At 39.5% G+C, this 21,701-nt stretch overlaps 2 protein-coding genes across 2 annotated transcripts in view; one reads left to right on the top strand and one right to left on the bottom strand.

The window, feature by feature from the left end:
* The window catches only part of LOC103134822 (protein disulfide-isomerase A5-like), a 47,627-nt gene extending 30,598 nt beyond the window's left edge, over positions 1-17,029 (bottom strand). The window contains exons 1-3 of the mRNA XM_007547274.2: positions 16,838-17,029; positions 4,385-4,514; positions 3,000-3,087 (exon numbers count right to left, since the gene is read on the bottom strand). Coding sequence (XP_007547336.1) covers positions 3,000-3,087; positions 4,385-4,514; positions 16,838-16,903 — 284 coding nt within the window. The 5' untranslated portion in view covers positions 16,904-17,029. The remainder of the gene's footprint in view (positions 1-2,999; positions 3,088-4,384; positions 4,515-16,837) is intronic.
* Positions 17,030-19,465: 2,436 nt separating this feature from the next.
* LOC103134820 (semaphorin-5B) overlaps positions 19,466-21,701 on the top strand; it is a 234,322-nt gene continuing 232,086 nt past the window's right edge. The window contains exon 1 of the mRNA XM_007547273.2: positions 19,466-19,741. The gene's annotated coding sequence lies outside the window, so the exon portion shown is untranslated. The remainder of the gene's footprint in view (positions 19,742-21,701) is intronic.

The following is a 21,701-nucleotide window of genomic DNA, read 5'->3' as shown; positions in this document are numbered from 1 at the left end:
TTCTGTTTTGTTCTACTCTGAGGAAAGTCTTTTCCAACGTTGGTTTAGGCAGCATCACATGTTGGTCAGCGATTTAGTGGAGATGACTGAGTGAAGGTGAGGAAGCAGAAGATTATTGCTCTGTTTTGTGTGTTTTTAATTTACAGAAATGACAACAAAAAAAAAATTACAATAAAATATATATGAATTAATGAGTTAGGATACTTTATTAATACCCAGATGTAAAATTCTGCCCAGAAAACAATAAAAAAAAAACATCAAATATGGCTAGACAGGTGCCTGAAGCCATTAATAAAAATATTAATTTTCTACATAAAAGCAGAACTCAAAGAAAATACTCAACGCGTCATTAGAAAAACTGCCTTTCTAAGCTGATTTTAAATATTTTTCCAATTTTGCTTCCTTTCAGGCCTGGTAACATGTTCGATTGATTGATTTATGAATTTAAAAAAGTGATGAGTGAGTGAACTGGAAACGGGACCGATGGATAAGTCGCTCAAATAAATATTAGTGGAGTCACCAAAGGTCAGGAATGACATCTGAATTGCTTTTGAAGTGAAATGTCTAAATGTAAATTCAAACCCGAAATGGTTCTGAGAATGGTAACATATTATTTATTGGTCTTTCCCCAATGAAAAATCAATTTGCTGGTAATAACACGTTAAGACACGTCTAATTAACATTGCTGGGGCACTTGAGAAAGTAAAACCTTTCACAAGTATGGCATGCAGGAAGGAAGAAATGACAACATTATTTTAAAAATCCCCATTATAAAGGCCTGACATCCAGTAGTATTTGAAAAGTTACATTTGGATCCCAAATCTTGGTTTTGTTGCGCTCTACTATTCCCAGCGCGACAGCCAAAACTCGTACATCCTTCTATGTGTTCTTTGCTCTCTTCCAAAAATCCAGAGGAATGGGAAAGGGGCAGCCCGGCCCTCCATTTCCTTCTTGTGTGAGATCATCCATCCCACTGGTGGACCCGGTTGGCCAGCACTCAGGTCGCTGTCATCTGTTCAAAGTGTGTCATTCTGGCCTCGGTGGCCGTCTTCCTTGGCAGTGCCAGCAGTTCTCACGCTGCGAGATGCTCTCTCCTCTCCTTCTCCCTCTGTCCGCCATGAGCCCTCAGCTGGGGCTTTGATTCGGAGCCAGCCCGTTTGAGATGATGGAGAATTACGCCAACTGGTACAATGCTTAGCTAGAGAGCCCTGGCAATGGGTCCGCGTGTCCTGCGGTGATAAACCCGGTTAACTCTAACTCCCCCGGTGGGTGACTGGGCCAGAATAAAGTTCTGCTTAGCATTAGCACTCGCTTTAACGTTCTGAAGTTGGTGAGGGTAAAAGAGTGAAAAAGAGCGAGCGAGGCAGAAAGTATACACTAAAGACGGACATGCACCACAGAGCGCCTTTGTACTGAAACATGGACACCGGCACCTTTGACAGGTCCTTCAAAGTGTTTTTGAATTTAGCTCTTTCTGCCTGCGTCCACCTCGTCTTCAGCCGCGGACAAGCTTGAGAGAGATTGTGAATGCTGGAATGAGCTCCAGGTGTCGAAGGGGACTTACTCCCTTCCTCGTTGTTTCCAATGTTATTATACATTCTGTTCTCTCTGCTGAGAAGCAGAGTTCATGCAGTTGATGGGTTGACAGGTATGAAAAAGAAGACGGTGAAACTGACCATCAGAAGGGCAAAAAGAAGAAGAACTAAAAAAAGAGTCAAAAAGTCAGATCAGTGGGGACCAAAGCAAGACGTAGCTTACAGGAAACTATTCTCGTCTTTTGTTGTTTTATTTAGCATTTTAGACTTCCACTGTGTGGTTTGAAACAGGTTTATGACACGCGAAAATCAAAACCAATGTTGAAGCAAGGATTGTCGTCTAGCTGGGAGTCTCGGTTGTGTCCAAAATTCAATAATCTGAACCATATGAAAGGAAATTAGTTGGTTTTAGAGGTGCGTCTATTTATTGATTCATTCATTCTCCTTCATTCAGGGGATCGGTGACCGGCCGATACTTACACATGAAGCAGATCTAATCCATCTCAGCAAAGGCTCAGGAATGCACCAATCCATATTCTTTCACTTCCGATACCGATATCTGATGTTTGGTATCGGCTGACACCGATCTACATAGGGGTGGCAACATGGACTTAAAATTTTATCACGGCATTTTGTGGTTCTATTGTGATAACAATAAAAGTGACAATAAGAACTGCTTATTACTTCTGTTTTAGGCAACTCTATGGCTGTGACTGCATGACACAGCAGTCATTGCCCTACAAAAACAAATATTGTTCTTGGAATAAACAAATAATCCATTTGTAATACGCCTCTTTCAAACACCAGTCCCACAAAGAAGTGTAATTTGTATCCCTAAGCTGCACACAGTAACTAAATTCAATCATATTTGCAAATTTCATTGTTATTTATTGATGCTGTCATTGAACACTGTGGAAAGTCGCAACAACACAGACTGTTTTGTGTTTTATTAGACAGTAACTGGAATTTATCAGAGTAATAAATCAGAATTCTTATCACGAAAAGAAATTTATCACGATAAACGATACGATTAATGCCCACACCACGGTTTCAACAGAAGCTGCTGTAAAGCACATAATATATTCTCAGAAAATAAGAGACACTCTGTAAATCTTAACAGACGCTGCTGAAGCAGCTTGTGTGCCAGTATCCATGTTAGAGAAACATTAGGCATGATTTGTGTTTTAATTGACCGAAAGCATTAAAACAAGTACTGCATTAGACCCAGAGCTTCATCTGCTCTAATAAGGCCAAGCAGGCCTTCTGATTGGCCCTTTACAATAGAAACTGTGAAAAGAGTCATTTACGCCTCAGTGAACTATGAATTATGACAGAAAATACTTTTTAGAGTTGGTCAGAAAATTTCCCAGACAAAGAGAGAGCAAGTGTGAAAAGAGCATAGAAGTAAGAAGGAAAAAAAACAAAGAAACTCAAGAGATTTATTCCAATCATCCAATTACTTACCCACAGTTGACCCACGCAATGGTTCCCTGGCCCTTCACTGTTTGGGCAACGTCAGACAGCAGCTTCAGATAGGAGTCCCCCGACGTAGCTGTGGACCGAGAATAAAATGATCAGCCTCATTACCCAAACAGCTTTACAGCCCAGACAAGACGCAGATAACGCCGTCAATTCGGACAAAGAGACGACGACGGGTTGGATTACAGCCGCAGGGATCGGCGTTTCACCGAAGAAAAAAGGTGAGAAAGAAAAGAGCTCGCTGGGTTTGTGTTGGAGCGACGACGGAAGAGGATTCATGAGACGGGCCTAACACAAGCGGCTCGAGTTACGTCCGCTTTCATCGCCGGACAATAGCGCCAATGTTTGGAAGATGGGAAGATTATACTGGGACACAATAGGGTGGAAACGGGACGACTTTTTGGGGGTACGAGGATGAAAAACGGGCAGGTTTCTAGGGGCTATACATCTCAGCAGCTATATTACCAGATGTTATGATTGTTTTGCAGTAACTCAGTCAAAGTAGTCCACTGGAGACTTGCTCAATCTCCTATGTCAGATAAAACAAACAAAAAAAACCAACCAAGGTGTACATTTTGCTTTCTGTGATGGGGAAAAGAAAACACTGCGATACAATTCGCTCTGCATTATATCAGACTTTTATCAGCTATGGCAAGCAAAGTGGATTCCTCTGAGCAAAGCAAGCAAAGACACATTCTACTCCTTAATGCAATCCATCATTTTTATCCTCCCACTGAAAGCAGAACGTTTTGTTTAGTGTGTGAACCGAACGCGTTGTTGGACTGGTCCAGGTCCAGGCTATTTTTAGATGTAGACACTATCAGCATTCTTCAGGGCAGCACCCTTAAAGATGACCGCAAAACCAAATGAATTCATCATCAGTTTATGACCCTGTTGGGTCCAAGAGGTTGTTATATGCCGACTAGCTGTCATTTTCTAGAAAAAAAAAACAACAAAATAATGAAAAACTGGGAATTTGCACAAAAAATCTCCCAGAAATTTTTAAATGAATCTGAATTTTTCTTGGAAAAAAAAAAAAAGTGGAAATTTTTTTGAGTTTGAAATTTGCAAGAAATAACTCCACAATTTTAAGATTGACCCCAGTAATTTTCTAGTTTCAAAATTCGAAAATCGTCAACTTTTGATTCTCAGAAAATATGTAAAAGTCGAACATTTTCAAAGTTTGAAACTTTCTAAAAGGCGAAAAAAAAATTCTGCCAAATCCTCGACTTTTCAAAGTCAGAAAGGGTTGTAAGCATGCATTGAACCCAAACCAATGAAAGATGTCAGACTGCAGCTATCAGCTACACTGGAAAACCTGTTGGCTCAACAAACTTAAGGATGCAGAGTGGGCAGCTGCCGTTTCCAACCTGTCTTCGTGTAGAGCACCAGGACGTTGGTTCTCGTCCTGAGCAGCTTCTTGAAGTCTTTGTGGTCGCTGACCTTGTCTATGAGAGGAGACACCTTCACGGCTGCCAGTGACGACGACAGCATCAGCATCTGGGGAAGCACACAGGAAACACACACACACACACAACTGGTTGATAAATGTTATACTCGCTGAAAAGAAAAACGTCCTGAACCAGAAAGCCAAAATCCTAATTTATCCCATTTCCTCCTACGCCTGAACACAACTTCAACATTTTGAGCATTCAGTCAGAAGGAAATCGATGGCTGAATTTATTATTTCTCAGGGAGGAGGAAGGTTTCTTGCCCCGTAAAAAATAAGCTTCTGGACACGCCTAGGGATTTTTCATTAGATGCTAGAAATTATTTGAAAAGAGAAGCGTATTTTCTACAAGAGGAACTATGTCTGTGTTTGATCGAGCTACGAGAGGAAGTTTAAACATATCACAGTAAAGATGTGGATTTGTCTGCCGCTTGTTGGAAATCTCAGATTTAAGGCAAGGATCTACTTTCACTAAGAAAAGCACAAAGAAACTGCTCATTTATAAAACTTGTACATAAAAACTGCTTCTGTACAAGTAACAAGTGTTTTCTCATGGCAACCGTGGCTCAAACACTCCTTTTCCTTGTGTGTTTAATACTTACGGAATATTAAGACCATTGCAAAGAAAAAAAAAAAAATAATGTGCATGAATTTCTGCCAAAAAACTTTATTCTCTGATGTTGAAAAGCCATAAAAGTGAGGGGGGAAAAAAAAAAGTTCCCAGGATTAAAGGCAGATATTATAAAACAAGGACGTTCCCTGACATCGTAAATTCAGAAATTTATAAGACAAAGTACCATCAGAGAGAGAGAGAGAAAAAAATAACTTTAATAAGTTCTCTGACATTATAAAAGTCAGATATTCGCGACCAAAAGATGGACCTCCTTAAGGTTTAAGTAGTAAATTTAGAAGATTGGTATTGGGACATTTTCCAAAGTGTAAGTAATAGATCCCGACTCCTTTCCTGAATCAAAACGACATCTCAGGAGGTCAGATCGCCATGAACGCCCCGCATGAGAGCCTCCTGAGACGGTGAGGAAGAAGCTGCAACTCGTCCGAATCACGTCTGCACCTGGGAGACTCCGTTCTATCCAAATATTCATAAGTACTGAGATGACATTTGGCGTTTGATCTCTGAATTCACAATCTCAGAAAACGTCAGTTTTTTCATGCAAACATCTGACTTTACAATGTAAGAGAATGTCCTAGTTTAATATTATAAATATATGTTTTTACTCAGAGAATATCCAATTTTTTGCAAACATGGTTTTTGGTAGAAATGTACTCCTTTATGATCACTCAAGTTTGTTTTTTTTAAATCAATAATAGCCCTAATACAGAAGTGTAAAAACTTTTCCTTGGCATCTGCGGTCTGTTTGTTTCTGACATTTGCTGAGAATGTTGTGTCAACTAACTTTTTTAATTATTTATAGATAAAATACTTTTTTAAAAAAATCATTTTTTTAAATATATATATATACATGTATAAAAACTATGTATGTATATGCTGAAATAAAAAAAATATGAATACTTCCAAACGTAAAGTACGTTAAAGTAATTTGTTTTGATGAGGGAAAAAAAGATTTTAATTCACATTTTACACAACATTTATATCTGAAGAACATAAGCGATGTCTTAAGGTGACAGTACTGAAAAAAATAAGTGACTTCAAAACCTGCAACAGGCAGGTCCTGCACCTCCACAATTACCAGTAGCTGAGCAAATAGTGTGAAACTTCAAATATGGCAAACAAAAGCCACACCGTGTGGATTGGACTTTAATCAAAGATGACTAAAGAAAAGAAGACTGATTACACTCCAGCCACATAAAGCTATTTCTTTGCATTCTAATCCTCTGCGCGCCATCACCATTCATTAAAAAGCGCTCCGTTTCTGCCTACGGAGAACTAAATTAGTCACCGAACATTGTCTGCGCGCTTAGCGGATCCAGCGGCCTGATGAGTGATATCACCCGGAATGAAAACAAGCACCTGTCAGCCTCATTTTCTACTTTAATTTCTAACGAGATTTCCCCCTCCGAGGTGCGAGTGCCATGAATCTTAAACAAGTGGCGGAAACTTACATCAAAGTACAATTTAAAGAGTAGCACAAAAAAAAAAGTATTGGAAGGCTTTCCGCGCTTATTAAAAGTTAGCATTTCTTCACAGGCTTACAACCACTATACTTTAGCACTTGTAAGAAACTCACACACAAGTCATGTTTATTAAATAAATAAATAAAAAAAAACCTTTGTGACTACAGCTAGGTTGAGCGACGAATCGCTTTCATTTCGTAGAAAGTGCCAACCGCTGCATCCGGCCATATGGCAACATGAAAGGCACGCCATTAGTCTTACTAGGTATAATTTGTGCTCAGGTGTGGTGTTTTTGTCACCCGTGTGCAAGTGATTAAGTAGCCGTGCCAACAAGGTAAACATAAGATGTTTCGGTGTCTGTATGGGACCCAAGAGGGAAGCGCTTGGCAAAGAGTAGTCTCATTAGTGGCTGGCTAGGGGACATGTTCCAGAGGAGAGCAGTCTGCGGTTATCAGTCAGTGGCAACAGGAGCTAGATTACAATGAGATGAGGAGAGAAGAGGAACATCCAAATCCCACAGGAAATAAGCTTCCTTCATTTTGACTTGATTCCCAGTCAGGAGCACAATTGTTCCTTAACTCTTAAAGGGGACCTATGATGCAATGTTGTGCTTTTGCACGTTCTTGTACTTCCATTTGGGTCTTTGCTGCTTCCAGAAAGAATCCAAGTGCTAATAATCAAATGTTCAGTAGATGTCTGGAAAACGAGCCATTGCAAAAACCTCCAGATTATTAAGTCACCCCAGCTGAGTGCGGCCTCTCACCAACCCAAGCAGAGCTTTGCTCACTTCAGCATTAGCTAACAAGTGTGTTTGGTCATTGTACAGCTATAACTGCTGCACAACGGCTGCTAGAAAAGACAAGTGTTTTGTTGTCAGCTCCAATGAATGTGTGCATGATAAGTGATAAGGGTGGCTAACATATCGTATCATTTATCATAATAAAATTTTTGACTTAGTTGTCATTCTTAATTTCAGTTATTCATGGTAAATAAAAAACAAAACTGAACGCATGATCAGAATTTTTTTTTTCTTTGCCATTTTCTCCACCGTTCACTTTATGAGAATAATAGTAAATATTGTTAATTTAGAAAATATAATTAAATGAACTTTCAGGTGTGCAACTCAGTGGTACAAATCACACTATTTTAAGAAAGTGGCATCCTGAAGCAGTCCATTTCAAACAGGAACAATTTTGGAGAACATTTGTGTTTGTGGTGCTGTGAATGCTGCGCAATACTGTCACAGTCATACAGATAGTATAGTATTTCCAAAGAGCAGAAGAAATCTTATGTTTTTTTAACAATAACAATATTTGTTGATAATCTGTTGCTAAGGGATGATGAGCACATCAGTAACCAAGGGCCATGAAGCAAACATCTGATTTCTACTTTTGCAAAACTTACCAAACTGTAAATTTCTTGGTAGATGAGCAGTATTTCAAAATACCTTGTGTTTTATAAGCAATGATTAATTTGGTGTTAAGAGATGAGCATTTTTTTCTGGTAACGAACTGTCACAAAGTATAATTCAGATTTTTACTACAGTGTTGAATGTCCGTCTAATACCACTAATCACAACCCCCCCGCCCCCACACACATTTTCACTTTTCTGAAAAATTCACCAACTGCACCATTTTTGTTAAGTAGTAAGTAGTGTAAGTTAAGTAGTATTTCAAAAGAGCATTAGAAATCTTGTGTTTTTTGAACAATAATGTTTGTTATTAATCTGTTGCTAAGAGATGAGCACGTTTTCTGGTAACGAGAAGCCACGAAGCAAACATCTGATTTTCTACTTTTGCAAACATTAGCACAGTGCATTAACATTAGCAGTAGCGACACTTGGAGAAAATATTGGCGATCCACTTGTAATTTTGCGTGTCATAAAGTTAAATGTAAGAGTGAAAATAAAGCCAGTCATGTAGCAAAACATTTTATTCAATATTTTACACCTATTACATTACTGCAATCAGTCGGTCTTGTAAAGTTCTAGCAACCATGAGTCAACTCTGACTGGGCACACTTTGGCAGGCCCTGTTCAAATTTCTTCAGAAATTTTCTACAATTCATTCTTGGGGTCTACGTTTAACATTGCAGAGAATCTAATCCCAGCATGTGAAAGAAATGTGCTGACTTTCTTCCTCCCACACTCACCACAGCCTCTATCAGACTTAATAAGGATTTATACTTGAATTTGACAAGAACCAGAGAAGACGCACTTGAAATATCTATAATCAGAGGAATACAGTGCGTTTCTATCAAAAGAGCCTAAGTGCTATGAAGGTGGTTATCAGAATTCATTATAAATTACTAAAGCCCCTCCATAAACTTGCCTCTTCCATCCATTAGGGCGCAAATTCAACAGAGAAAACATTTGTAAACCTTTTTACCCCAGGTGTGGGCGTTTTATTTTTAGGAAACCACATTTTAATGAAACCTCTCGAACAGAAATTTAACAATCGACACTAATTAGAATTATGCTAGCCCAAGTAGCCTTTTTTTGGTTGTTGTTGTTGCTCACATATTCATTATGAATTACTTAGTCTGACATGTTCAAATGCTCTTTCAACACATCAAGGCTGCGGAGAGATAAACAGCCTGCTGCTGAAGTGTCTTGTTCTATTAAAGTGGAGCAGCTCTAAAACACTGTAACATGAAATATTCAGAGCGCCGGCGCCTCCTCCTAAAACGGAGTTACCAAAGAACGACACCGTTGTCGTCGTCAATCAAATTTAATCTGTACAGCACATTTCAGCAGCAAGGCATTTCAAGGTGCTTTACATAATTAAAGAAAAAATAAAAACAGTATGTGACATTAATAAATAGATTAAAAGTAAAGATAAAAACATCGAAGACATCAAAACCCACACTCTAACCCTAATTTAGCCATAAGCAACTCTAAACAGGTTTTAAGTTGAGATTTAAAGGCACCCAGTGTTTCAGCTGTTTTACAGTTTTCTGGAAGTTTGTTCCAAATTTGTGGTGCGTAGAAACTGAATGCTGCTTCTCCTCACTTGGTTCTGGGGATGCAGAGCAGAACCAGAAGATCTGAGGGGTCTAGACGGTTGGTACAGCAATAACAGATCTTTAAGGTATTGTGGTGCTAAACCGTTCAGTGATTTATAAACTAACAGTCCATTCTTTGAGCTACAGGGAGCCGGTGTAGGGACTTTAAAACTGGTCTTATGTGCTCTATCTTCCTGCCTCCGCTGCCTCCCGTCGTCAAGGCAGCGGTTGCCGATGGCTGTGATAAAATGTCTTCCATCGGCTGAATGGTGTGTGTCATCCTGCAGTGACAGATGTACAATGATTAGAAAAAGAAAAAAAAAACAGGGGGCTGGCAGTTTCTCCATTATACATGGTAAGTGACAGGCCAATTCAGAAGCAGAATTACTGCAATGGTCATGATTTCATCTCAGGCTTTATCTCCAAGCAGTTCATGCATACGGAGGCAGAAACAGATTAATTCATAGCTGAAATGAATGCATTGGGGAGCTCATTGGCCATAACGATATGTGGCTTGATTTATACAGGCCGAGCACAGCCACGCTGGAGATATGTTTTTTACCAATGACAATATAATCGATAACTTCGAGCCCAATAAGCCTTTTATTACATTATTTTTACAGGTGGATTAGTGGTTGATTTTCAAAGCTTCTACATTAAAATCATCCAGTCAGTCAAATATCTCTGATGGATCTTTGTTCACCACCTCACATCTAATACTGTAAGAGCTGCAGCTCTGAGACGTTCCATGGAAAACTCCTGAGTGGCTCTGAACAATTTGGTAATGGTTCAAAAGAATATTGAGCGTTTCACTGCTTTACTGGGGAAAAACAAGTCAAGAAAAGATAGTAAAATGGTTTTCTAATAATGAACTTTACTGGTAATTGTAATGCACATTATGAAAATAGTAAAGATGTTACGAAATTAAGTGCGGTGGATGTAATACAATGGACGCCCAGTATTTGTGGGGTAACCCCCACAAATTGAAATCAATGAATACTTCAGATCCCCTCTAAAAACACTAATAACTGCCTATTTTAATAGTTCAAACATCAAATATATCTTCATATGCAGGGTTTTATCCAGTGTATTATAAGCCTGGCGGGCCACCAGGCTTTATTTGCAGTTTATTTCCTGATCAATAAGGTAATTGAAGGTATATTTGTTTTCTGAAGAGTGAATGTAGTTGACTTTTGGATGTACTTTGGTTATACAAGAGAAGCATTTAAGAGAAAAAAAAATCCTACTATAACATCTGTTAAGTATGCACGTCACAAATCTGGCTTTAATTTATGAAAAGAAAACAAGCTATAAACGCTTGTGTTTTAGTTTCCCATAAGCCATCTAGGAGCACATCAAACATGAGAAACGGGGTGCTCTGGCAAGACCCAAACTGAACGTTCTGCTCTGCAAACAAGATGGCAGGAATGACAGAAATCAAACACTCCTTGAGCACACCATCACTACCATCTAGCGATGTTGGTGGTAGCATCTTGATGTGGCGCAGTTTTTCTTTAGCAAGTCGGAGTTAACGGGAAGATTAACTGGAAATGGCTTGTAGAAGCCACATCAGACTTAAGACTTGTGTGAATGTTCGTCTGTGAGCAAAACAACCACCATGAGCACACAGCTAGAAGTAAAATGGAGTAATTGATATCAAAATATACAGCCAACATCTTGACTGATTCAATTGAGAAGAAGTAGCCAGACTTGAAATTTTACGTTTAAATGTTATCTATGCAGTCTGACTCCATTTGAAACATTAGTCAAAAAAAAAATAAAAGTTTTAGTAAATCTGGTAGACCTGCAGCCTCAACTAGTAGAAAAGGCAGATCTGCAAAGTATTGATGCAAGGGGTGAGAATACTTTTTTTTAAGAGACTGCAAGTATAATTTGGTTTTCCAAATCAAAACTTGTTATCTCTCAAAGAACTCAGGGATGCCCCACCCTTTAGGGGTTGGAGAGGAAGTTACACCATCTGGCCATTTAAACGTCTCAAAAGAAACATTTGTCATGACGTATGAGACAATTTTCCAGGAACATGTCAAATCCTTAATCCACACAGAGAAACATCAGCGTGACGTTTTGGAGCAGGAAAAGGCCGACTCATCATTTCATTTATCAAAACCATAAATTACGATCTAGTTCGCATGATATGACAAAAAAGGGTCACCATCTTCCAATAAATCCTGTTCAGATGAAAAACAAACAAAAAAAACCTCATCATGGATATGTTCTATATCTGTGCCACATTTTCAGTTAAAGAGAAATAAAGCCGTAAGATGAATTACTAAAGCGTCTATTAACACCATGTGACACTGTTCTGGTTTTATGCATTTCACATTGGGTTCACACCTGAACTGAACGTTTTGCTTTACCGTCTCACCAGGCGAGGATATCTAACACAACTGTTGGCCGTCAGAGCCGCTACAATGGCGGTGCGTTTCATTACAATCTCTGTCCTTACCATCACCACACTGCCTAGCACGAGATGCAGGTCGGAGTGACTGATTGCCGCGAAGCAGATCAATGCTGGAAAAGATAAGGAGGGCGCCAAAATTTAGCATAGCCGTTAAAGTAATTCTTCCCGTTGTTACCCACGATAGGACACGCGGGAATACTTAAACACAAAAGAAACGCTGCAAATTTAAGTTCCAAATTACATTTCGTTTTTTTCCCCCCGTCAATGGATTATATTAAGAGCTGTTATGCTGCTCTCCAAACATTTTGACTTGTTTTTTTTTGTTTTTTTCCAACGTTACATGATATAAAAGAAAAAACTAAACAAAGTGAATGAACCTCTGCCATCTGGTTTTTAAGCAGATTACAGTGCAGTGGAACAACCAGACCCAGTGAGACACAACGCTAAATGTCATCTGGCATCGAAAAACTGATGCTTTTATCTCAAGCCCTTTGTTTGTTTAAATGTCCTTTTAAACTGAGTGAACCGTTCCTTTCCTATTCTTATCTGCTATAAGGTGTGCTGCGTGCTCTGCAATAAAAAGCCAAGCGGGATGCTATGAGAACAGAAGATAACCATTCTCCGTCTGTAGCTTCAACACAAATCACCTTAATGTTTCTCAAGTATCTTCCTCGACTTTCAGCAGGAAGTGAATTTTGAATGCTCCAACATCTGTTGATCTGTACGCCTTCAAACTATCTCAGCCACTTGTTTTGCCGAGCTGTTTCTTTCCTAATCACATTCTTAATAGCAGAGATCCTTTGTTTAAAACCACGCCTGCATCCGTTTCTGCAATCGCACATTTATTGGGATATTTAAAAAGCGAAAAACTACGGCAACAGGTGAACTACACGTTCACTGTTTGCGCACTGCTTTCGGTGATAGTAAATTAAATGTACATCCTATGCCCTACAGTTATATAGAATAGTTAGTGGACATTTTTGACTTTACTTTTCTCTTGAGATATCCGTCTATAGTTGATTGCTTTGCAGCCGTTTTAGCTTTTCTGTCAATATGGTTATTACCCATACCTCATCAGTGACACAAATGCAACATTTGACACAAACAATTTATCAGCTGTAACCTGTTTGATGTATTGGATTACTATTAAAAAAAAAAAAAAAGCAAAAAATTACTTTAATCTGGTTTCTGTATCGAGTTTTATTTCTACTACCTTGCATACATTTTATTTTTTTGATTTTATGTATAATTAGGTTTAGGTGTCTCTCTAAATGTTCTGCAAATTTTTTGTTTTTTCAAGTTTACATTTTATATTTTTGTGAATATCTGTGGAAAGCAGCATAGAAGAAAAGCATGAATTCAACCATCTCTGGTGGTTTATAATTAACCATGAGTTTTTCTTTGGACAACAAAGACTGCTTTAATATTGATTGCATTGACAAATAATCCTTGACCTCATCCGGTTGGTAAAACTCCTCAACTCTCAATACAAACATTGTCCCACTACAGTTTGTAGTCACTCGAATAATCTGCTTGTTTTATAAATAATATGTGGAAACGTTATGACCACCTATGGCAGTCCAGAGTAATTAGGTTGGATTTCTAGTGTTTGGTTGTGCTTAAACAAATAAATACTTGCAAAAAGGGATGCACTGATGGAAATATGGGGGCCAATGTCAACAGCCGATATGTATATTGCTTTTATGGCCGATATTAACCAATATTACATATTTTTCTCTACCCTTTCAACGCCATGAAAAAGAAACGATTGTCGCCATCACAGCCAATGGCCAAACAGATACCACACGTCCACCGCTTCCCTTAATCCTACAGAAACAAACGGCAACAAGACGGAAACAAAAGTCAGTTATTAATTTGGATTCAGTTGACTTACCGAACCAATGCAGATATGTATTGTAGTCACATCATCCCTTTCTGTGACTTTACTGGCTTTTCAAGGTGTTAGAAATGAAAAGCAACAGTCCAAAAACATACATGTTAGATCTAATATTTTTATTAAGTTTATTTGATAGGGACAGACACACATCGACATAGACAAACTGAACAAAACAGCAGTCCCATGTGTGCATCGTAGTGCTTTTAGCAACAGCTAATTCACAGCACTTGTCCCTAGATACGCTTTTCTGTATGCAATCGCTTAATGGTGTAGGTGCATATCCGTCTAAACACTTAAAAATCAATTTTAAAATATTAGCATTTATAAAATTGTCATAATCTAAAATGCCAAATTTAGCCAAAATGTGACAATGATGGAATCTGATTGGCTTTTGACATAAAACCTTTAAAGCCCAGTTATAGAGACTTGCTAATGGTTTGAGTATAGTTTGACCATTCTGAGACCAGACTGTAGCTCCACAGGAAAGATGCCAGAGGATCATTGAGTTCAAAAACATCTCTGCACAGTGAAGTGTTAAACAATTTCTAATAATTTTATAACAGTTTATGTTTGATCTAGCAGTTTTGCTGATTTTATCAACATGGCTCCTAAAATTTAACTGAGCATCTAAAATTATTCCTAAATATTTTTCTTGTGATACTTGTTCAATAGGACTGTAATGACGTTGTCTTTACTGAAAAGCAAATGCATTTTCTTTTCTTTGTATTGAGAGTTAAACAAGAATCCTTTAGCCATGATGATAATCTCTGCATATGGGCCGATATTAATGCAGTCACAACATGTAAAAGGAAGAAATCTCAAAACTCCTGAAACAAGAAAATTGTCAAGTTCCTTATAAATTCCTGCATAAAGATGAACCTTCATAGTCTTCGCTTTAAGGGTCAACATTACCATTCAAAACCAGGACTGGGACAAGAGATGATCAATAAAAGTATTAAAAACCCAATATTTTCTACTTACCAAGTTGATTTTACGTCCCCTAACCATCTTTCCTGCATCATCTATTGCTGATACAGACTCTGTCAACTATAGTTGAGAGTGAGCACTCTAACTTTATACAAATGGATGTCTTTCAGCTCCAAAGAGCAGTGGCCCGTCGCCAAGACAACAAACACTGCCACTGCCCAAAAGCATACAGAGATGAGTTTACAGAAACACCCAGTCTGTCAAAGCTGCAGCATACAGGAAGCAGACCCGGAAAGCATTTGTTTGTTTTAAAGATTGGTTTACAGATGTATGAATACCAGCCTGTATAACCAAACCGAATACATCACATTTAATGCATTCTCAATGCCGATGTTAACAGGTTTCTTTATGAAATTCTGTTTTGGGATTGGGTTTTTTTATTGTTATTTTAGCCTCCACGTTTCATTGAAATCAACTATCTCGTTCTAATTTACACCCAAATCCTTACATTAGTGAGCAGCTTCCTTTTTGACCTCATTCACAAGTTTTGGAGGAATTTCATAACTAAAAACAACATATTTGTGAATTAAAAGTATTTTTTTTAACTTTGTTGTAACAATATGTCTCTATAATGCAATTTGTTAAGAGTTCAAAAGTTTATTTATCCTTACATTGTGCTACACTGATAAGGAAATGCTTTTGTGGGTTGAGTAGTAGTACTGATATTGAAACTACAAAACACTTTTCTGTTTTAAAATAGCAAAATCCTGTTTTACCACAACTTGCTCGCTCAACCGCAGAGGTGACACGAGCTTTGCTCCAAATGCAAGTCATGAAGGAGGAATGAGGAACAAGAGAAAAAAAAAACATTTTCCACAACGTTTGTTCATCTTTTTATTATATAGTAAAAATAAAAGTCAGCCACATTCACAAATGCATCTCTACTCTTCGTACTGCTTATCTATTGTTTTCTGTCACAGGAACTACGTGTGACATATCCTTTGAAGAACGTCACAGATAAAACGGTAAGCGTTTTATCCGTTTCAGATTACAGGCCACAGATTGAATCAGCATACTGAACAAAACAGGGGTGGGAAACATTTCGAAAATGGAAAATATCAATCATTTTCTGTCACTTTAGTGAACAAAAACAAGATTCTTCAGAGGCGGGTAGAGCAGCCAAAACTTGTACTCAGTACTACTCAAGTAAAATGTATGATACAATAAAACTACTTTAAGAAGTCTTAACTTCTTAAAGCCAAAACTTTAAAATAAGCTACTTGTGCAACTTTTATTTCAAAGTTGCTCAAGCAAATGTAACTGAGTAAGTGTGGCTCATTAGTAGCAACCTCTGAGATTCTTATATTCCAGGCTTTTTCTCCTCAGGTCTTACAATATCAGACATCATATATTTTCTTGCCAGTTACTCCATAAACCAAGCAAGGCCCACAGGACTGCTGCCAAAGGCCACTTCTGTTAAACACTGATATACTGCGGTATGCTAATGTGAAAGTTATATACTTTCATTTCCCCGCCTGACAAGCTGCTGAACAGAACAGGGCAGCTCCTGAAACGCTGAATACTCCTTCTGTAACTCGACGTACAATATATGTATGGAGAACTAAAAGTTACAGGTTAACTATCCCAGTGGTTCAGCTTGCTGTGACTTTACTGTTTTCAATGAACGTCAGCCGGTTCGGACACCGCAGAGGAGCGCAGGAGACCAGAAACCCGCCCTCTGTCTGCAGGTAAACACACAAGCCTAGCGACAATGCCCGCCGCTACTGTACGGTAAAAGTAGCGGGGGTCTGCGTGGGCACCAACTTCACCAAGCGGCTGTCAACTTCACCTCCCGCAGCCCCTGCGCGGAGAGGGGCTAGGAGACATGCTGGAGAGACCGACTCAGATTCCTTTCTCTCCTCCTCCACCAAAGGCAACACCGCGCGCTATCTCACCCCCCACGCGCGCCGGAGCGACACGCAGAGCTCGTGCAGCTCCCGCGACCCAAAACAGACGGCCAGCACACTCACCAGCAGCACCAGCGCGAACATTGTCGCCTCTCTCATCTTTCTCCTGTAGCGGATCCAGGAGGCCATGATGCCGTTGCCACGTCTGGATACGCAGGCGCATTTGGATTTTCACAGATTGTCGGGCGAGGCGCAGAGCACCCTGGGAAATGAAGTCCTTGTTCAAATTGGAATGGGAAGGAGATAATATGCACCTGCAACCCTGAGCTGGCCCAAATACGCTGCCGTTCTCTATCGATAGACTACATGTTACATGCTTTTTAGCAAAATATGGCAAGACGTACTGGCATGAAATTACACTACACTAATTAATAAACAGCTTTTTGTCTGTTTGGACCGTTTCTTTCAGCTTGATGAGCTTTTCTCGATGGACTCATATTTTGCAGTCCGTGATCTATATGAATAAAGTACAACAATATGAAAATGGTGAATGTATTTGAATTTACTTTTGTACTCATTCAAACTCATTCTATCTATCTATCCAGGGCTGTGCAGAGACCACTAAAGGGGCAGGTGCTCAAAAAAAACAAACAAAAAAAAAAAACAGCGCACATCTAACCGCATTTTCGGACAGAACATTAGCAAAGCCACACAGCTTTCAGAGTTTAATGAACAATGATAAATTACAAAATTGTGAGATATACAATCAAAACTAAGGAAAATCTCTATATAGAACATACAACTATGCATATGTAAAATATTTTATCAGTAATTTCTTTCTGCAGGTCTATTTTTGTTATAGGAAAGTATTGCAATATTCAAACCCGCAATTTACCAAGATATGTAAATCAGAGCTAGACCACCAGACATATTTTGTCTGTTGCCGTAGACGTTGGTGAGGCGGCATAAGTTTTCAACAGTCCAGTCATGTTGGGATAAACCAGATCAGCATTGTTTTCTTTGATGACAGACAGCATGGACGACGCACTGAAAGATGAAAACTCCAAATATGATCTGTGAAAAACCTTCAGCTCTGTCTGCAATTTTCCTTGGTCATCAATTTCATGAAGCTGGCAGAGCATCTTTAGAGCTCTAAGTGCTTTCGGAGGAATTGTTGCGTTGGTCCACTTTTCTGGGTCAATAAGGCGGTGGAGGGCATTTAATATTTCCCAGGTAGCATTATCTCCTCCCTTAAACCGTTTCTGTAAAGGAGTCTACAAAAACATAGTATGCCTGTGCACAGTAGGACTCCTTCAAGGAACTGAAAACATGGTCATCAGAAGCGGCTGTGCCAACCGCAGAAAGCTTTCCTCTGTGTCCACTGACTTTACTTGTCATAAAAACTTTAATATTAAAATTACAATAGATGTAGACATAATTTATATAATGAATATCAATATCTGTGTACCCTTCCACTCGTCCAGTGACCACTGCTGATAGGCACCTACCACACACCATAATTTGATGGCTGGATGGATGTTTATTTATCTATCTATGTGTCAATGGCTATATTTCCCAACATAATTTGACTGAATGTTGTAGACAAGATTGTAGTCTTTCTGTCTGTTTGGTAGCTTTTCTTTAATACCAGTCAGCATAATCTGCTTTCAGACCTATAAGAACAGTGCATAATGATTAGTAGCGTCAGCGTACCAGCAGGACAATGATACCGAACAGCCATCATTAAGCAGCTAAACTTAAGAGTCAGTGCCCTGACTTCTATGTGGTTGGAAATGTACGGCCTAGTCTCAGAAGCTTGGTTTTTGGAAGGAATCCAACAAAATAAAGTAAGAAACAGTACAAAATGTCAAGCAATAAATAAATCAATTAAATAAATAAATAAACAAAAACAAAATCAATCACGTCCGCACGAACGATCGATCGGCTCGCTCCTCTCTCTCTCAAAGCAAGACAAAAAAAAAAAGTCAGCAGTCTTCCTGAAAACACTGTTTGAAGAAGGACGGCGTTGACAAAAAAGAAATAATTCATTTTATTTGTTGTTTCTGTTGTTTTGCATATTCAAAATGTCTTCCAATTGCAGTGTTCAATCTTCATTTGGAATTAAAGTTTATTATTGATCTTTGAGAATGTGTTTTTGCATTGTTATGACATATCATTACTTGAAAATGGTATCAAAATCACAATATTATTGGGAGGTTATTTTTTTATCACTATAACTTCTGGGACAAATTCAAAATTGTTCATCTTTTTTTTAATTTATTTTTTTAATGTCCAGAATAGAATAGAACAGAATCGACTAAAACAGATCCACCTTGGCTAGTTTGCATCTGCGCAGATGAGACCAAACTTGTGTTTGTTGTTAAAGGTTCCCTGATACCCAGGGAGTTCAACTGCTAGGTTACCACCGCCACCCAGCACAGACACCGCAGGTTCAGGCTCCAGCGGACCCCCCACCACCACACCCCCAGCGACCAACATGCAGGGGCCAAATCGTTTCCCAGAAGCCCCGGGCGCTCTTCATTCTGATCCGGTCTGGAGTCCGCAGCGAGCAACACACACGCACCTTCCTCCAACTCTCGCAGGTTGCGCGCGTCTTTCCTCCCCACCTCGCCTGCAAATCGGCCCCATCTCTCTCTCTCTCTCACACACTGCCTCCTCCCTTCTTTTCTTCGTCTCCTTCCCCGGTTCTCTCGCCTCTCCCCGCCTCCCCCTCCCCTCTTCAGCCCGGTGGTTTCGCCCGACGGAGGAGCAGAGAGCGCAGTTGTCGGCTGCAGGTCTCTCGGAGAGGAACGCGCAGTGGCTGAGGAAACAACACGTAGAACCTGTTTCTATTCTGGCTCCCCTGCAGAAAAGTGCGAGATCCTTTACGCCCCCCCTCTCACCAACCCCCCTTCCCCTTGTTGTTTGTTTTTATTTTTATTTTTTTATTATTTTTAATTTTTTTGTATTTTCAACCGATTGGCTTTTTTTTTTCATGGTCCAGAGGAATACAACCCGCATTTAGAGGTAAGAGGGAAAAAAGCAAAACAAACACAAAAACCATCACTTTTCTTTTGTTTTCTTGTTGCAAAGAATGCCTGGGATGAGAAAAGCGAAGCACTTTTTCGGGTGTGTGGTTGCTCCGTTTTCAGGTCGGATTCTGCATCAGTTTTGCATTCAGCAGCGAAAATAATGTAATCTGACATTGAGTCATTATTATTATTTACACAGTAAACAAGCCGCTTATTGCATGCACACCACCCACACAATCAGTAATGGTGTGGCCACTTTGGAGACCTATTCAGGCATGCGGAGGGGTCCGTCTCTCTCGGGACCAATTCCCCCCCTCCCTCTCTCAACACAATACCATGTGCATAATTAGGTTTTTTTTTGCTCTTTTTATTATTAATAAAATAAAATCGCAAACACTTTCTACAACATTTCCTCACTTTCTTTATTTAGGCTTAAACGTTTTTTGTCCGTTCCAAGGTGTTGTTAAGGGAAGGGTTTTTTTTTATTTCATTTCTTTCTTTCTTTTTTTTATGCCTGGCCAGTTTTACTTTCCACTCACGTTTCATCCCAGGATCAGAGGCGCATTTGTGGGCTGCAGGAGCTGCCTCAGCCTGCCCGGCAGTAGCACTGTCTCAAACTTACTTTGTGCTCCTGAAGTCCACCGAGAATAGCAGTTTAGGAACACTGCTAAAGAAAAAAAATCTATTGCGCAGAGATTTGTGTGTGTGCGCGCGCGCGCGCGCGCGTGTGTGTGTGTGGCTGAAGCTTAATTTGCGGCAAAAACTGTCAAACAAAAATCAAAACTCCCGTTTGACTCACGTCTTCGTTGTTTTCTGCTGCAATTAAAGCATGGTAAATTGTATCTGGTGGCTTTCACTGTCTACATAAGCAGCTTTTACGCGCGGGATGTGCAGAAGCATTACACGTGTTGCACATTTTACCCCCAGAAAAAAAAAATTATATAAGAATTTACAATCACCTTCGAGGCTGATATCGCTTGTACTTGAGCCCAGAAAGTCTGTATTCATGAGCTTGTCACTTGGGATGGATTGCTTCTCCCGTTTCTCCTTGATCCAGTCCAGATTCGCTTAATCTCGAATCCTTAAACGAGGATAAATGTCCAACAGGGAGAGATCGACCTGGACTGCAAATGATACGACAAAAGAAAGGTTGCACGTGAAAAGGAAAAGCCATTAGAAGCTCTCCTTGCATGTTTTTTTAAAGCTGATTACTGGGCAGTTGAATCTTTGGAGCTTTTCTCTAAAGCCCCGACAGAGGGCAGTGTTGAGCGGTACTGTGCTGCACCTTACCAGGTGAAGTTCACTGGCAAAGAAACAGGGGAAAAAAAGGCTCCAGTGTGGTGGAGCAAAGGTCCAACAAATGAATAAAGACATTTATAAAGTTGGTTTCTTTCACGGACGATTGCTTGGCTGACTTTTCCCGTCTAAAGTGCTTACATTTCAAGCACCTTTGAACAAGCTTTTATCTGCCATTGGCTCTTAGACATATTTGCTCCATTTCCTGCCTGTCTTCAATGCTGAAAATATCACACTCAGTCCAAGAATCAAGCAGCATTTATATATATATATATATATACACATGTCAGGACAGTGGCTCAGGACTGCTTAGGGTAGCAGATTTGTGTCTGGTGAACTGCGACGTGCGCAGAATTTCATTGAAATGCTGTTGTTCGGCATCAACATCACAAATTGATGCTGCATTCACTAGGAGTAAAACAGCTTTAAAATCCAACCAAGCATGGCAGGAGTTTGTGTTGGCAAAGGTTGACAAGTTTGTGCTTTGGATTAATTGCTTAATGGCGCCAAAGGGGGCTGGGAGGGCGGGCGGCCCCCTGTAATTTTGCTGGCCGTCACAACATCATCTCTTCGTTTTTATTTCTGCTCGTTTGTCTTTCGTGAAAGACAACGTACAAAGGTAATGTAGCTGGGTAAGGAAGAATAGAATGGGGGCGTGG

This window comes from Poecilia formosa, unplaced genomic scaffold (genome assembly GCF_000485575.1).
Source record: "Poecilia formosa unplaced genomic scaffold, Poecilia_formosa-5.1.2 Scaffold19, whole genome shotgun sequence".
NCBI classification, from domain to species: Eukaryota; Metazoa; Chordata; class Actinopteri; order Cyprinodontiformes; family Poeciliidae; genus Poecilia; species Poecilia formosa.
The sequence above is the reverse complement of the archived record's forward strand: the minus strand, read 5'-3'. Positions and strand labels throughout refer to the sequence as shown.